The sequence below is a fragment of the Microcaecilia unicolor genome, chromosome 8 (genome assembly GCF_901765095.1).
Source record: "Microcaecilia unicolor chromosome 8, aMicUni1.1, whole genome shotgun sequence".
NCBI lineage: Eukaryota > Metazoa > Chordata > Amphibia > Gymnophiona > Siphonopidae > Microcaecilia > Microcaecilia unicolor.
In genome coordinates, this window is record NC_044038.1 from 237,948,820 (window position 1) to 237,964,054 (window position 15,235).

At 42.8% G+C, this 15,235-nt stretch overlaps 1 protein-coding gene across 2 annotated transcripts in view; it reads left to right on the top strand.

Moving 5' to 3' along the window:
- The window catches only part of DHX35 (DEAH-box helicase 35), a 71,618-nt gene that overhangs the window by 17,279 nt on the left and 39,104 nt on the right, over positions 1-15,235 (top strand). For both annotated transcript variants that reach the window (XR_003943187.1, XM_030212898.1), the window contains exons 6-10: positions 749-810; positions 3,893-3,962; positions 9,951-10,010; positions 12,500-12,612; positions 12,951-13,047. Coding sequence is in view for 1 of the 2 variants with exons in the window: in XM_030212898.1 (XP_030068758.1) it covers positions 749-810; positions 3,893-3,962; positions 9,951-10,010; positions 12,500-12,612; positions 12,951-13,047 (402 nt within the window). In the remaining variant the exon portion in view is untranslated. The remainder of the gene's footprint in view (positions 1-748; positions 811-3,892; positions 3,963-9,950; positions 10,011-12,499; positions 12,613-12,950; positions 13,048-15,235) is intronic.

The window sequence follows — 15,235 nt, forward strand, 5'->3', positions numbered from 1 at the left end:
GTGGGGGTATATGGAAACGGATAGGGAGCCAATGAAGTGACTATCCGGTTGGTGTCGGGGCAGAAGTAGAGCAGACCTAGTGGGTCCCAGATAACTAATCAGACAAATAGGACGATCCTGTGTCCAATTAGTTACCTAGTACTGGTATTGAATGTCCACCGTACTGCGATAATTTCAGGGGGCTGCTAAAACCCTGATATTCAGTACCGGTATCCAGATAAGGGCCGGCACTGAAAGTCCAGGTCTAATTCAACTTTCAGCAGTCGGTGTTTAAAAAAAAAAAAAAAAGGCCCTGGACTGCTGCTGGCTGAACATCTTCTCAAAGTCTCCTCATATTATTATTAGAAAATCTCTTTATTGAGGTGTACAAAAGCTTAAGTATTAAAAATGATCAATGCTGAGAAAAAAAGCAAACTTCACCCATACCCTTCCTGCGAATAATATATCAGAAAATGACATATAGCAAGTACAACAGTCAACGGAACGTTAAGTCCAGGGTGGTGAACCTCCTCGTATTAAAGAACACGAAAGCAGCAAACCTTTTTCTTAATTACAAAGAATACATTCGGAGAGCTGAACATACGTGGGAGAAAGCGGAATAGAATGTTAAGTAGCTGCTCTGAGAGATCCAACACATTCAATTATGTTCTAATGACATTAAAATACAGCGACTGCTTCTAGAAATGCATTAAACGCACCTCAACCAAATGTTTACGGAAAGTGTAATTCTGTGCAATTTTCTGCTTAGTTTATGACTGATGGCATGCTGGTCCGGGGAATGATGGCTGACCCTTTATTAAAGAAATACAGGTAAAGTTATACGCTATCTTAAAATAAATGTTGTTTTTTTTTTTACTTTTTTTTCCTCTCCTTTCCCAGAGCACCCAGTGTAGAATAATACCTGGTGGATGGGTGCGTGACAGTGATAGAAAATCTGTGGTATCAGTTCAAAAAATGCAAGCAAATATGTCTCTCTCTCACTGTTTGGTACAAGTGAAAACAAAATGACATCTGTGATCTCGGGAAGCACAAATGAACTTTCTATAAACATTGCCAGCTCTTGGCCTGTTAATTCTCCATCTTTAGCACTTTAGCATTTGAATTTAGAAAAGATAATATTAGATATGGGCCCGCTCTTGAATCCTTTAGATCAGTGGTTCCCAAACCTGCCCTTGGGGAGCCCCAGCCAGTCAGGTTTTAAGGATATCCGCAATGAATATTCATGAGTTAGATTTGCCTGCAACGGAGGTAGTGCATTCAAATCTATCTCATGAATATGCATTGCGGATATCCTTAAAACCTGACTGGCTGGGGTTCCCTCCAGGACAGGTTAAGGAACCACTGCTTTAGATCATGCTTATAATAGGGGTTCTCAACTCAGTCATTCAGGTGTTTCAAGATACCCACAATTAATATGAATGAAGTAGATTTGCATACAGTGGAATCAGTGAATACAAATTTATCTCATGCATATTCGTTGTGGCCGTCTTGAAAACCTGACTGTCTGTATGTGTCCCAAGGACAAGGTTAAGAACTCCTGTATTACGGTGAGGGTAAAGGGGGTGGGAGGTGTGGTAGCTTTTTTTTTTCTGATTTCAATCCTAGTTTGCACTTTTTTTTGAAGTTGGTGTGCTATTTAGGATCAAAAAGCTGAAAATCAGGATCATGAAACAAAATATTAAACACGGACCCCCTCTCCCTCCCAAGATTGTGACTTAAATGGGTCAAAACTAAAGAGAAGTTCGGTTTTGACTCATTTAAGTCACAATCTTGGGAGGGAGAGGGACCATGTTTATTATTTTGTTCCCTGAGCAGAAATTACATTGAATTCTTCTCATTACCCTGTGTAGGAAAACTACGTCTTTAATAATATAATTATTTCTTCTTATTCATTAAGATGTTTTTGAAGACTAGATGAAAGGAAATATAATCAAATAAGTTTTCTGTCATGGCCACCAAAACACCAAAGTTGATAAAAGGAAGAAAATGAAAGACTGTCGATATAAAACAAAATCTTAATCTGGGAAGAATATTCCAGAAGTGGACTCCTGTAACTTTGTGCTAAGACAGATTTTTCCTCTGCTTATTTGGAGTCTGACCCTAGGTTGTAGTTACCCTAATCTGGATGATATTGTGGTTCAGCTGACCAAACACATGCACCCTGATAGAACCACAGAAGGCAAAAGTAGAGACTAATAGACGATTCACCACTGGAGACGTGAGTCCAACAGTCTTTATTATATCAGAGATAACGACCCGACACAGGCCGTGTTTCGACGCTAAAAAGCGTCTGCATCAGGGGTCAATAAATACACTACAAATCAAAACATATAACACATAAATAATGCCAATAATGACCCCTGATGCAGACGCTTTTTAGCGTCGAAACACGGCCTGTGTCGGGTCGTTATCTCTGATATAATAAAGACTGTTGGACTCACGTCTCCAGTGGTGAATCGTCTATTAGTCTCTACTTTTGCCTTCTGTGATTCGTCATCGTAGAGAACTTTTCCTGTTCTATATTTTGGACCCTGATAGAACCAGACATCAGAAGGTTACAGGGATACCATAGAAGATAGAGAGACCGTCTGGCACTTAAAAAAACAACAACCCAAACCTATAAAATGATTTACTGCCCCTATAGGAAAATACAAAGAATGGCCTTTGCTGTTTTACCGAGCAGTATATAATGAATCAAGTCTTTTCTTTTGGATTGTCCATTTGGCAAAGGTCCTCAGCATATATGCCTCATTAAATGGGTACAAAACGTGGGGCCCGAAAAAATTGGCCCAACTGTATGGTTGCGTCTGTCCTATCCCTAGTTTGACATTCCTTTCCAGTTTTATTTATTTTCAGGGTGTTTTACTAAGCTGCAGTAACGTTTTTAGCTCTCGGTAGAAATTGGCTGGCATTAAACACCGAGACGCCCATAGGAATATAATGAGCAGTGTTTACCGCCAGCCGATTTCTACCGAGAGCTAAAAATGCTACCGTGGCTTAGTAAAAGACCCCCTTTATTATGTAAATCGCCTAGACCTGCTCACTCAGACCAGGTGATATATCAAATGTACATTAAACTACTACTACTTATCATTTCTAAAGCGCTACTAGATGTACGCAGTGCTGTACACTTGAACATGAAGAGACAGTCCCTGCTCAATAGAGCTTACAATCTAATTAGGACAGACTAACAGGACAAACAAGAGATAAGGGAATATTAAAGTCAGGATGATAAAATAAGGGTTATGAACAAGTGAATAAGGGTTAAGAGTTAAAAGCAGCATCAAAAAGGTGGGCTTTTAGCTTAGATTTGAAGACGGCCAGAGATGGAGCTTGACGTACTGGCTCAGGAAGTCTATTCCAGGCATAAGGTGCAGCAAGATGAAAGAAACGGAGTCTGGAGTTAGCAGTGGAGGAGAAGGGTGCAGATAAGAGAGATTTACCCAGTGAACGGAGTTCCCGGGGAGGAATGTAGGGAGAGATGAGAGTGGAGAGGTACTGAGGAGCTGCAGAGTGAATGCAGTTATAGGTCAATAAGAGGAGTTTGAACTGTATGCGGAAACGGATAGGAAGCCAGTGAAGTGACTTGAGGAGAGGGCTAATATGACCATAACGACACTGGCGGAATATTAGTCATGCAGCATAACTATTTTAGAAAAAGTACTCAAAAGAATACTCAACAAAATTGTTATTCATACTGCTCATCCATCACAGCTCAGAAGAACTAGGTCACTTAAAATAGCTTTTGTGTTAGAAAAAAAAAAAGCCAAACTGCTATACCAGAGATCTGGGATAATGAAAATGAGCCCACCACCATTCAGTACTCTGTAACGAGATGGCTTTGGTGTCAGTGGATTTCATCGTCTTAAGGCTGTCTCTTGTTGGTTCACAGTGTCCTTATGCTGGATGAAGCTCATGAAAGAACCTTGTATACTGACATTGTCATCGGCTTGTTGAAAAAGGTTAGTGCGTGGGCTGCAACTTGCTGTTGTGAACATCATAAAAGTGGAGGGAACTCCAGGTATGGTAACCTGAATGTCTCGTGAGTGCAATTAGCAAAGAGAAATGCACGTAAGTCAAATGTTGTCTCTGTTGTGGGGGTTCCCACACACATTAGAGCGCTCTGCATTACTACATCTTATTTCAGATCGGGGATGCTAAGAAGATAAGAACCCCAAAATGCTATGTTGACTTGGCTCATTGCAGCCAATCAGGATCAATTGGAAGTATCCATTGGGTCCTAATTGGAGATCCACTCTCTGATAGTCAAGAAAGGGTGATTCCTAAGCCTGGCTGATAGTTCTTAATCTTAAACCCTAAACGTAGCTCTTCTCCCAAGCCTTTAATACGTTGGGCGACTGATTACACACCACTCTGCACCTGGACTAGCTTGGTACACGCACTGTAACTTAGATCAGTTCCTTATCACTTGTTTAATTGTACAAAGAACTTGCCTTGAGTTTAGCCACCCATTTATTTATCCCAGCTGACTCCGTATCATCCATCTTGTCCCTATCTATGTATCTGCACTTGGCCCCTCGGCTATGTGGTAAGCTGTATTGCAGGAAAGCATTAGCATCATATCCATGTTATTTGAATGCTCTAATGTGTGTTTATTAGATGTTTCATCAGTATTATGCTAACATCGTATTACATCTCTGTTATTTGAATTCCAGTTCTGTTAAATGTGTAGTTTTTTGATACTGTTTCTTGGTGGTCCTAATATTAGGTTTCATTTGTTGCTCTCGAGCTGACCTCATTTATTGTATTCATGTTTATATTTGGCCATTGTTACTATTATGTTGTTAACAACATTTTAAGTTTTATATTACACTGTACCTGCTGTACACTGCCTTGGATGAATCTCTTCATAAAGGCGGTTAATGAATCTCAATAAATAATGGATCAACAGTTTATTTCTCTCCACTTAACTACTTCAGCCTATTGATATCTCACCAAGGGGTCCTTTTACAAAGACGTGCTGAAAAATGGCTTGCGGAAGTGTAGGCACGGGTTTTGGTCGCGCGCCGATCCATTTTCTAGCACGCCTGTAAAAAGGGCCCTTGTTGGTTTTTTTTTTTTGCCGAAAATGGACGTACGGCAAAATGAAAATTGTCGCACGTCTATTTTGGGTCTGAGACCTTACCACCAGACATTGACCTAGAGGTAAAGACTCGCGCGTTAACAGGGCGGTAATGACTTACTCGCACCAAATGCCACTTGGAGTTCGTCTATTACGCGCGCCCAGAAAATAAAAAATATTTTTTTCAGACGCTCATATCGGACATGCGCCAAAGATGAAATTACTGCAAGGGCCATGCGGTAACCGGGCGGTAACTCCATTTTGGCGTGTATTGGGCGTGCGTAGGCACCTTCATGGCTTAGTAAAAGGGCCCCCAAGTGACCTTACTTCTAGATTTACAGATAACCCTGACAATCAGGGGGGGGGGGTGTCTATGTATGTAGCAGGGATAACTGCTCTATGCTTATTCATTTCTAATACAGGCTCCTGTGTTCACAAGCTCTTTCCACAACCACTTTAGCAATGGCAGCATCAGTGCTGTTAACCTTTTACATTTTGGATGGTTGCTAAGCTCTGGGGATTGGACATTTATTTATTTAAATTTTGCTCACACCTTTTTCAGTAGTAGTTCAAGGTGAGTTACATTCAGGTACTCTGGATATTTCTCTGTCCCAGGAGGGCTCATAATCTAAGTTTGTACCTGAGGCAATGGAGGGTTAAGTGACTTGCCCAAGATCACAAGGAGCAGCAGCGGGATTTGAACTGGCCACCTCTGGCTTTCAAGACCAGTGCTCTAACCACTAGGCCACTCCTCCACCCCAAAGAATCTTGTTACTCTTTGGGGTTCTACATGGAATGTTGCTACACTTTGAAATTCTGCATGGAATCTTGTTATTCTTTAGAATTCTAGAATCTTTATTTATTTATTTAGATTTTGCTCCCACCTTTTTCAGTAGTAGCTCAAGGTGAGTTACATTCAGGTACTCTGGATATTTCTCTGTCCCAGGAGGGCTCACAATCTAAGTTTGTACCTGAGGCAATGGAGGGTTAAGTGACTTGCCCAAGATCACAAGGAGCAGCAGCGGGATTTGAACTGGCCACCTCTGGCTTTCAAGACCAGTGCTCTAACCACTAGGCCACTCCTCCACCCCAAAGAATCTTGTTACTCTTTGGGGTTCTACATGGAATGTTGCTACACTTTGAAATTCTGCATGGAATCTTGTTATTCTTTAGAATTCTAGAATCTTTATTTATTTATTTAGATTTTGCTCCCACCTTTTTCAGTAGTAGCTCAAGGTGAGTTACATTCAGGTACTCTGGATATTTCTCTGTCCCAGGAGGGCTCACAATCTAAGTTTGTACCTGAGGCAATGGAGGGTTAAGTGACTTGCCCAAGATCACAAGGAGCAGCAGCGGGATTTGAACCGGCCACCTCTGGATTGCAAGACTGGTGCTCTAACCACTAGGCCACTCCTCCACTCCACATTGTACTGTTGAGCGTCCAACCAGTGTCCTGCCGCAGAAGCACAGCTACGTAGCGGGTCAACCAGAGCTGCCAGCAGTGAGAAGAACTGGGTCGAGCCAGAGTCTTCATGGCTGCTGGTCACAGCAGTGTCTTAGTAAAGGCCAGGAGGAGAGGAGGATGGAAACAATCTTCTAAGACTTGCCGAGGGCATTTTTCGAGCAGAGCTTGCCTGCTGCTATCTCCTCTTCTGTCATCTTCTGCAGTTGGAATTTTCCAGGGTCCCTTATTCTGGAGAGGCTGCAGAGAGAGAGAGTCTGGCAGAGGAAGAAGCTACTTGCAAGATATTTGCTAGGCAGAAGAAACTGGAAAGCAGGAAAGACCGGTAATTGCATGAGAGGTGAAGCTTGGAGGGAGAAGCAATGGAAGGTGATTATGCCAGGAGGTGATGCTGTGCTGCAACGAACTGAACCTAGTGTCAGTTGTGCCACGGCAAGAAAGAGGTTGTGAAATACTGTACTGCAGGAGCCATTGCTGTGGGCTTGGATCACATGGGGACCTATTTACTAGATGGTATTAATGAACTTTACATACCTTCTGCAGTTATGAATGTGTATTAAAGCTTTTGCGTTTTATTATCTCACCCTGGCTTTATTGAACTGTCTGCCATCCTACCTTTTTTTTTTTTATTTTTGTTACATTTGTACCCTGCGCTTTCCCACTCATGGCAGGCTCAATGCGGCTTACATGGGGCAATGGAGGGTTAAGTGACTTGCCCAGAGTCACAAGGAGCTGCCTGTGCCTGAAGTGGGAATTGAACTCAGTTCCCCAGGACCAAAGTCCACCACCCTAACCACTAGGCCACTCCACTAGCAACATTCCATGTAGAAGTCGGCCCTTGCAGATCACCGATGTGGCCGCGCAGGCTTCTACATGGAATGTTGCTAGTGGAATAGCAACATTCCATGTAGAATCTCCAATAGTAGCAACATTCCATGTAGAATCTCCAATGGTAGCAACATTCCATGTAGAATCTCCAATAGTATCTATTTTATTTTTGTTACATTTGTACCCTGCACTTTCCCACTCATGGCAGGCTCAATGCGGCTTACATGGGGCAATGGAGGGTTAAGTGACTTGCCCAGAGTCACAAGGAGCTGCCTGTGCCTGAAGTGGGAATTGAACTCAGTTCCCCAGGACCAAAGTCCACCACCCTAACCACTAGGCCACTCCACTAGCAACATTCCATGTAGAAGTCGGCCCTTGCAGATCACCGATGTGGCCGCGCAGGCTTCTACATGGAATGTTGCTAGTGGAATAGCAACATTCCATGTAGAATCTCCAATAGTAGCAACATTCCATGTAGAATCTCCAATGGTAGCAACATTCCATGTAGAATCTCCAATAGTATCTATTTTATTTTTGTTACATTTGTACCCTGCGCTTTCCCACTCATGGCAGGCTCAGTGCAGCTTACATGGGGCAATGGAGGGTTAAGTGACTTGCCCACAGTCCCACTAGCAACATTCCATGTAGAAGTCGGCCCTTGCAGATCACCAATGTGGCCGCGCAGGCTTCTGCTTCTGTGAGTCTGACGTCCTGCACGTATGTGCAGGACGTCAGACTCACAGAAACAGAAGCCTGCGCAGCCTTCTACATGGAATGTTGCTAGTGGAATAGCAACATTCCATGTAGAATCTCCAATAGTAGCAACATTCCATGTAGAATCTCCAATAGTATCTATTTTATTTTTGTTACATTTGTACCCCGCGCTTTCCCACTCATGGCAGGCTCAATGCGGCTTACATGGGGCAATGGAGGGTTAAGTGACTTGCCCAGAGTCACAAGGAGCTGCCTGTGCCAGAAGTGGGAATTGAACTCAGTTCCCCAGGACCAAAGTCCACCACCCTAACCACTAGGCCACTCCACTAGCAACATTCCATGTAGAATCTCCAATAGTATCTATTTTTGTTACATTTGTACCCCGCACTTTCCCACTCATGGCAGGCTCAATGCAGCTTACATGGGGCAATAGAGGGTTAAGTGACTTGCCCACAGTCCCACTAGCAACATTCCATGTAGATTCTCCAATAGTAGCAACATTCCATGTAGAATCTCCAATAGTATCTATTTTATTTTTGTTACATTTGTACCCTGCGCTTTCCCACTCATGGCAGGCTCAATGCGGCTTACATGGGGAAAATGGAGGGTTAAGTGACTTGCCCGTGCCGGGAATCGAACTCAGTTCCTCAGTTCCCCAGGACCAAAGTCCACCACCCTAACCACTAGGCCTCTCCTCCACTCCACACCTTCATTTAGAACCCAAATTATTGGCTTTTAAGACATTCTTGAAAACTTACTTCACTCTTGCTTTTCCAGCATCGGAGAACTTAGGCCTCGAATTGTTATTGTGAATAATTTTATCTTATGCCATTGTCCGCAACTGTGGAATGCACTACCAAAGGCCTTAAAAACAATGCACGACTTACTAGCCTTCCGGAAGTTACTAAAGACCAACCTGTTCGAGAAGACGTATCATATTGAGCCATCAGAAATGACATAACATCAAAACTTGATTAGAACCAGATGATACCATATTCTCTACACCTGATTGCATCTATAAATTTGTCACCTATGAACATTAACGAATTACCCCCTTATCTCTTATGCCTGTAATGAACTGCATATCCAATCTACTTTATAATTTACTTCTAACGTTTATGAACTTTATTAGAACATTACTTTGTATTTCTCACTCCGGAATGGCGATCGCCATCACGGAATAATGTAAGCCACATTGAGCCTGCAAAGAGGTGGGATAATGTGGGATACAAATGTAATAAATGTAATAATAAGATATGGTTTGTATTAATTTTTCTGAACCATCCTGATTGACTAGTCCAGATAAGACAGTATATCAAATCTAATAAATAAATACTTTAACAGTGCACATTTTTTTAACCGCGTTTTAACTCGCTGTTCACTAAGGAGCGGGAAATAAGCTAAGGCATTTCCATGGGTAAAAGTGCTTTTATTTTTGCCTACACGCCATTTGGGCAATCATCCTGGGTTAATTTACCTGCATTTTTTGAAGGTGTTCCTGGGGGCAGGGAGAGAGGTGGATTGTGCAACGGAACGCATAGTTTTGTGTAATCAAAATGATTAATGTTGTTTCCTATGGATAAATTACTCACAGAAAAGGCAGACATGGATCTCAGTTGGGAAACTTTTACAGGAAATGAATCAGAACTGCATGTATAGTTTTCCTCTGATCATTGGTTCAAATCCCATGGATAAAGTGTACCCATAGAGCTTACACCAACATTGATTATGACCGTCTGAACGAATAGCATGTTTAAATACACTGCGCTTGCTTAAGTACTCCCTACTGTGTTTATATAGGAGCAGAATTGAAGCTTCATTCTTGCTTCTCATTTTTTTCTCGCTGTTTGTCTTTCGTTTTAGGTTCAGAAGAAGCGCGGTGATCTCCGGGTGATAGTGGCCTCAGCCACGCTTGATGCCGAGGTAGAAGAAATGTGCTTGCAAAGATTAGAGTCTTTATCCTTAGAAAAGAAAATTATACTGTCCGAGATTAGACGTTTTTCAGAAGTACAAATCACCGTTATTCACATGCTCTACATGTGGCTTGTTTTTCTCCTGACCGCTCCTTCCCACCCTGAACAGTATCACAAATTCTATCACTTGCTTTGGATTCAGTTGGTCTGTATTGGCCATGGGTGTCATAAATGAGATTGTGAACCAATCAGATAATCAAAGTGATATGGTTCTGGGATACTTGTCTTAACATAGCATCATTGAATGTTTTATGGAACCACGTGAAAGAAGCTAAATATTATCAATCCTGCCATCATAGAGTTGATACAGGTGGGCATTGTTATAATATAGCTATTATCACCCTATGCTTGGAATCAACTTCTTGAGCCCTTACGCCAAGCCCCCTCCCTACCCATCTTCAAATCCTTGCTCAAAGCCCGCCTCTTCAATGTTGCTTTCGGCACCTAACCTTTATACCTTTCAGTAAATCTAGACTACCCCTATTTGACTGACTGTACATTTGTCCTTTAGATTGTAAGCTCCTTTGAGCAGGGACTGTCCTTCTATGTTAAATTGTACAGCGCTGCGTAACCCTAGTAGCGCTTTAGAAATGTCAAGTAGTAGTAGTAATATAGCTATTTGAAACATTACTCAGTGCACAACCTTTATTATTTTCTCTTAAAGATGTACCATCTTACACTGCAGTTCACCTGACTCCATTTGACTATTCTGTTGGTTCTCTGTATGTCCTTTCCTTCACTGATTGTTGAAGTCGTGTGCCGTCATTTCAGCTGGTTGTACAGTAGGGAACACATCATCATGTAAGGACACGTTTGAGTTTGGAGAGTTTTCTCAAGCATCTGTTAAGAGTTTCCATGAGCCTGTTACTGTCTCTTTAATCGGGGCTGAATGATATTATTCTTCCATGATTTTGCTGCTTCTTATAAAGCAGGTTTCCACAAGGTATTGCCGTAAGAATTGGATGGTTGATATATTAGAAGTGAGGGTTGAGTAGTCTGCTAGAGGAGTAGAAGCCTAAGTAGAAATCTGGGAGTCACTGGGGAACCATGAAGCTCTGGGATGGGCTTGCTAACTATATTCCTATGGGCATCTTAGCATTTAGCACATGCTAATTTTTAATGCGTGCTAAAAATACTGGCATGCATTTGTAAAAGGGGCCCGTAGGGAGTTAATGAAAACTGATGGGGATGAATAGTTAAATTTGGCTGACTCAAAAATACATGGCCCTGGTGGTTGGTACAGGGAGAAGATTTAACTGGCTAGTACCAATTTTTAACAGTAATTGGTTGAGTTGAGCTAACTTTGAGCATTCTTATAGCATACCTGCCATTTATTATGAAAAAAAAATCTCCCTCCAAGACCTGAGTGACTGCCCCAAACAATTGCCCAATTTCTTAGACCTACTGTTTATTACCCCTTCCCCCTCCCCATTCTTCAGCAAAGCTTTGATCCTTGGGACTTTCTTCCTTTTTGGAGCTAGTAGAAGCTCACTTGCTAAACTCGAACTTTTTGGTTAGTACATGGCAATGCAGAATGCGCCCACTTTCTGCCCCAAGACCCGTCCCCAGCGCTAAAAAAATAAACGTTATTTTTTAGCGCATGGGTAGCGCACACGTGACACCCTCAGCGTGCCCCCACGTTAGGCCTTTTTTTTTTTACTGCGGTATGCTTGCATTAGTGCTTACTCCAGCTTCGTAAAAGAGCTAATAAGTATGCATATGTTATCATATGACATACTAGTGGTTGAGCCCGTAAAAACGGGCTGGTATTGAGGTTTTCCTACCCCCAGCGGTCACCACCGCTCCCCTCCCCCCCGCGAAGTCGCCACCGCTTCCCCCCCCTCGAAGTCCCCGCCGCCGCCACCCCTCCACCTGGCCCGGGCCCTCTCTTCCCTTCTGAACTTACACATCCATTCGCCGAATGCAGCAACGCACATCAGCTGAGCTGCCCCTTCCTTCTCTGCCTGTGTGTGTCCCGCCCTCGCTGACGTTACGTCACAGGAGGGCGGGGCCACAGGCAAAGAAGGAAGGGCTCAGTGCAGCTCAGCTGATGTGCGTTGCTGCGTTCGGCGAATGGATGTGTAAGTTCAGAAGGGAAGAGAGGGCCCGGGCCGGGTGGAGGGGTGGCGGCAGCAACCTCGGCGGCGCAGTTTCCCTCTCTGTCCCGCCCCCCCCCCCGTCATCACGTATTGACGCGGGGGCGGGACAGAGAGGAAAGTCTCTACTGCGCATTTGCGAGTGAGTCGGTCACTCGCCATTTATATGTTTGATTATGAGTTTATTTTGTTGGGCAGACTGGATGGACCATGCAAGTCTTTATTTGCCATCATCTACTATGTTACTGTATGTTATTATCCAGGCAAATTAGATCAAACTGCTAACTAAATTATTGGAAACTCTTTCAAGTCTTCAGTGTATTGTCTTATTTTGCATTTTTAGAAATTCAAGGACTTCTTTAATCAGAATGAGACCAGTGACCCCAGCAAAGACACCTCTGCCATCCTTACGATAGAAGGAAGAACCTTTCCTGTGGATATTTTCTATACACAAAGGTGAGGTCTGTCGTGTTGTTGATTAAAAGTGTTATGACTGCAGAGTTTCAATTAGGGTGAACGTTTGTGCTGTTAAAGACTATAAAATATTTATGTTCCGATCTGGTTATCTTGCAAGGGCAATTTTCCTACTTTCTGCGTAGTGACAGGACTTTGTACCGGTTTCAAATTGAAAGTGCTTTTCATATTTTCACTCTGAAAATTACCAAACGAAAAAGTATCCTCTTCCTTTTTGCATAGATATTTTCGGACCAAAATAACGCACGTACTCAATTTCATTGATGTAACAATCGTTTGGTTTTCAGTTTGCTGACTATGGCTTTGTGTATTATTTTCAGCCCTGTTCCAGATTATGTCAAGTGTACTGTGGAGACGGTGATGAAGATTCACCAGACTGAGAAAGATGGAGATGTTCTGGCTTTTTTAACAGGGCAGGTACTCGGATCTGTTTAACTTTTGAAAATACAGTTAATTAAAAGGGCAGTTTTCAACATCAGGAGCTGAATATTGCCCTTGCTCCATGGGTAAGAACACTGCATTGTGAAATAGCACGGATACGTCAGCTGTACTTGATAGGGGTGGGAAACGGCTAAGACCGCAGACAGTGCGCTGGGATTTTATTTTGAAATCCCTGTGAATAATTTACGGTGCAGACTTTTCACTTGCTGTTTAGTAGGCTCAAAGTCTGGTTCACGCCATCCTCATATAACCTAACTAGCCATTAAGCCCGTAACAAGGGGCTAGTTTTTTGTTTTCCTCTGCCCCCCCCCCCCCCGTCCACCAACCCTGCTCTCTCCCCTGCCCTCCCCCCAGCGTCTGTTTCCCTCAGTTCCGCCCCCTCCTTCCCTCTCTGCTCCCTCCTCTGATTTCCACGCCCATGTCCAAGCCCTCCTCCCTATTGGGCTGTACTGCTGGTGGAGGCGGGGCTTGGACTTCTACACTCTCAGCGTTCCGACTCTACTGCGCATTTGCAGGTGAGTCGGTCACTTGCCGTTTATATGTTTGATGGAAAGCAGTGGGGTGAGAATCAGAGAAATCAGGATTGAAATCCCACTGTGATTCCTTGTGTTCTTGGACAAGTCACTTAACCTTCCATTGCCTCAGGTCCAGACTTAGATTGTGAGGCCCTCCTGGGACAGAGAAATATCCAGAGTACCTGAATTTAACTCACCTTGAGCTACTACTGAAAAAAGTGTGAGCAAAATCTAAAATAAATAAAATAAAATTATTGGACGTTTCATGAGTATGCTGTAAGTGTCTTATGGATAAGTCAGACCTATAACTTTACATTGCCAGGGGCTAGGACGTTTCAGTTAGTGAGGACTAGGAAATACACTTTTCTGGAGTGATTCCAGAGACATGGAATCTACTGCCAGTGATATTAAAAATGGTGTTTGGGAGAGGAGGAGGAGGAGCAACATGTCATTCTGACATGGATCAAAAACAATTTTATTTTAAGACTGTGGTCTATAGTAGGGGTGAAGAGGCACGTGGTCTTCTATTTGTACCACAGCATTAACAGATAGATAGAATCTAGCAGGCACTGCAGGATCTAGTTTAGTCTTCCCACCCACCCCTAGGACAACTCTTCATTTATAGTCAGTTATTGTAATTAGGGTAACAAGCAAGGAGCTTTGAAGTAAGGAAATCAAATACGTTAGTGTTTAACTTTAAAAAAGGAGACTATGATAAAATGAGAAGAACGGTGGGAAAAAAACCTTAGAGGAGCGACTGCGAGGGTCAAAAATTTACATCAGGCGTGGATGCTGTTCAAAAACACCATCCTGGAAGCCCAGGCCAAATATATTCCGCGTATTAAAAAATGAGGACGGAAGACCAAACGACAGCTGGCGTGGTTAAAAAGTGAGGTAAAGGAAGCTATTAGAGCTAAAAGAAAAGCCTTCAGAAAATGGAAGAAAGAACCGACTGAAAATAATAAGAAACAGCATAAGGAATGTCAAGTCAAATGCAAAGTGCTGATAGGGAAGGCTAAGAGGGACTTCGAAAAAAAGATTGCGTTGGAGGCAAAAACACATAGTAAAATTTTTTTTAGGTATATTAAAAGCAGGAAGCCGGCAAAAGAATCTGTTGGACCGCTAGATGACCGAGAAGTAAAAGGGGCGATCAGAGAAGATAAAGCCGTAGCGTAGAGATTAAATGAATTCTTTGCTTCGGTCTTCACCGAGGAAGATTTGGGTGGGATACCAGTGCCGGAAATGGTATTTGAAGCTGACAAGTCGGTGAAACTTAATGACTTCTCTGTAAACCTGGAGGATGTAATGGGGCAGTTCTACAAACTGAAGAGTAGCAAATCTCCTGGACCGGATGGTATTCATCCCAGAGTGCTGATAGAACTGAAAAATTAGCTTGCGGAGCTATTGTTAGTAATATGTAATTTATCCTCAAAATCGAGCGTGGTACCGGAAGATTGGAGGGTGGCCAATGTAACACCGATTTTTAAAAAAAGGTTCCATAGGAGATCCGGGAAATTATAGACCGGTGAGTCTGACGTCGGTGCCGGGCAAAATGGTAGAGACTATTATTAAGAACAAAATTACAGAACATATTCAAAAGCATGGATTAATGAGACAAATGTCAACATGGATTTAGTGAAGGGAAATCT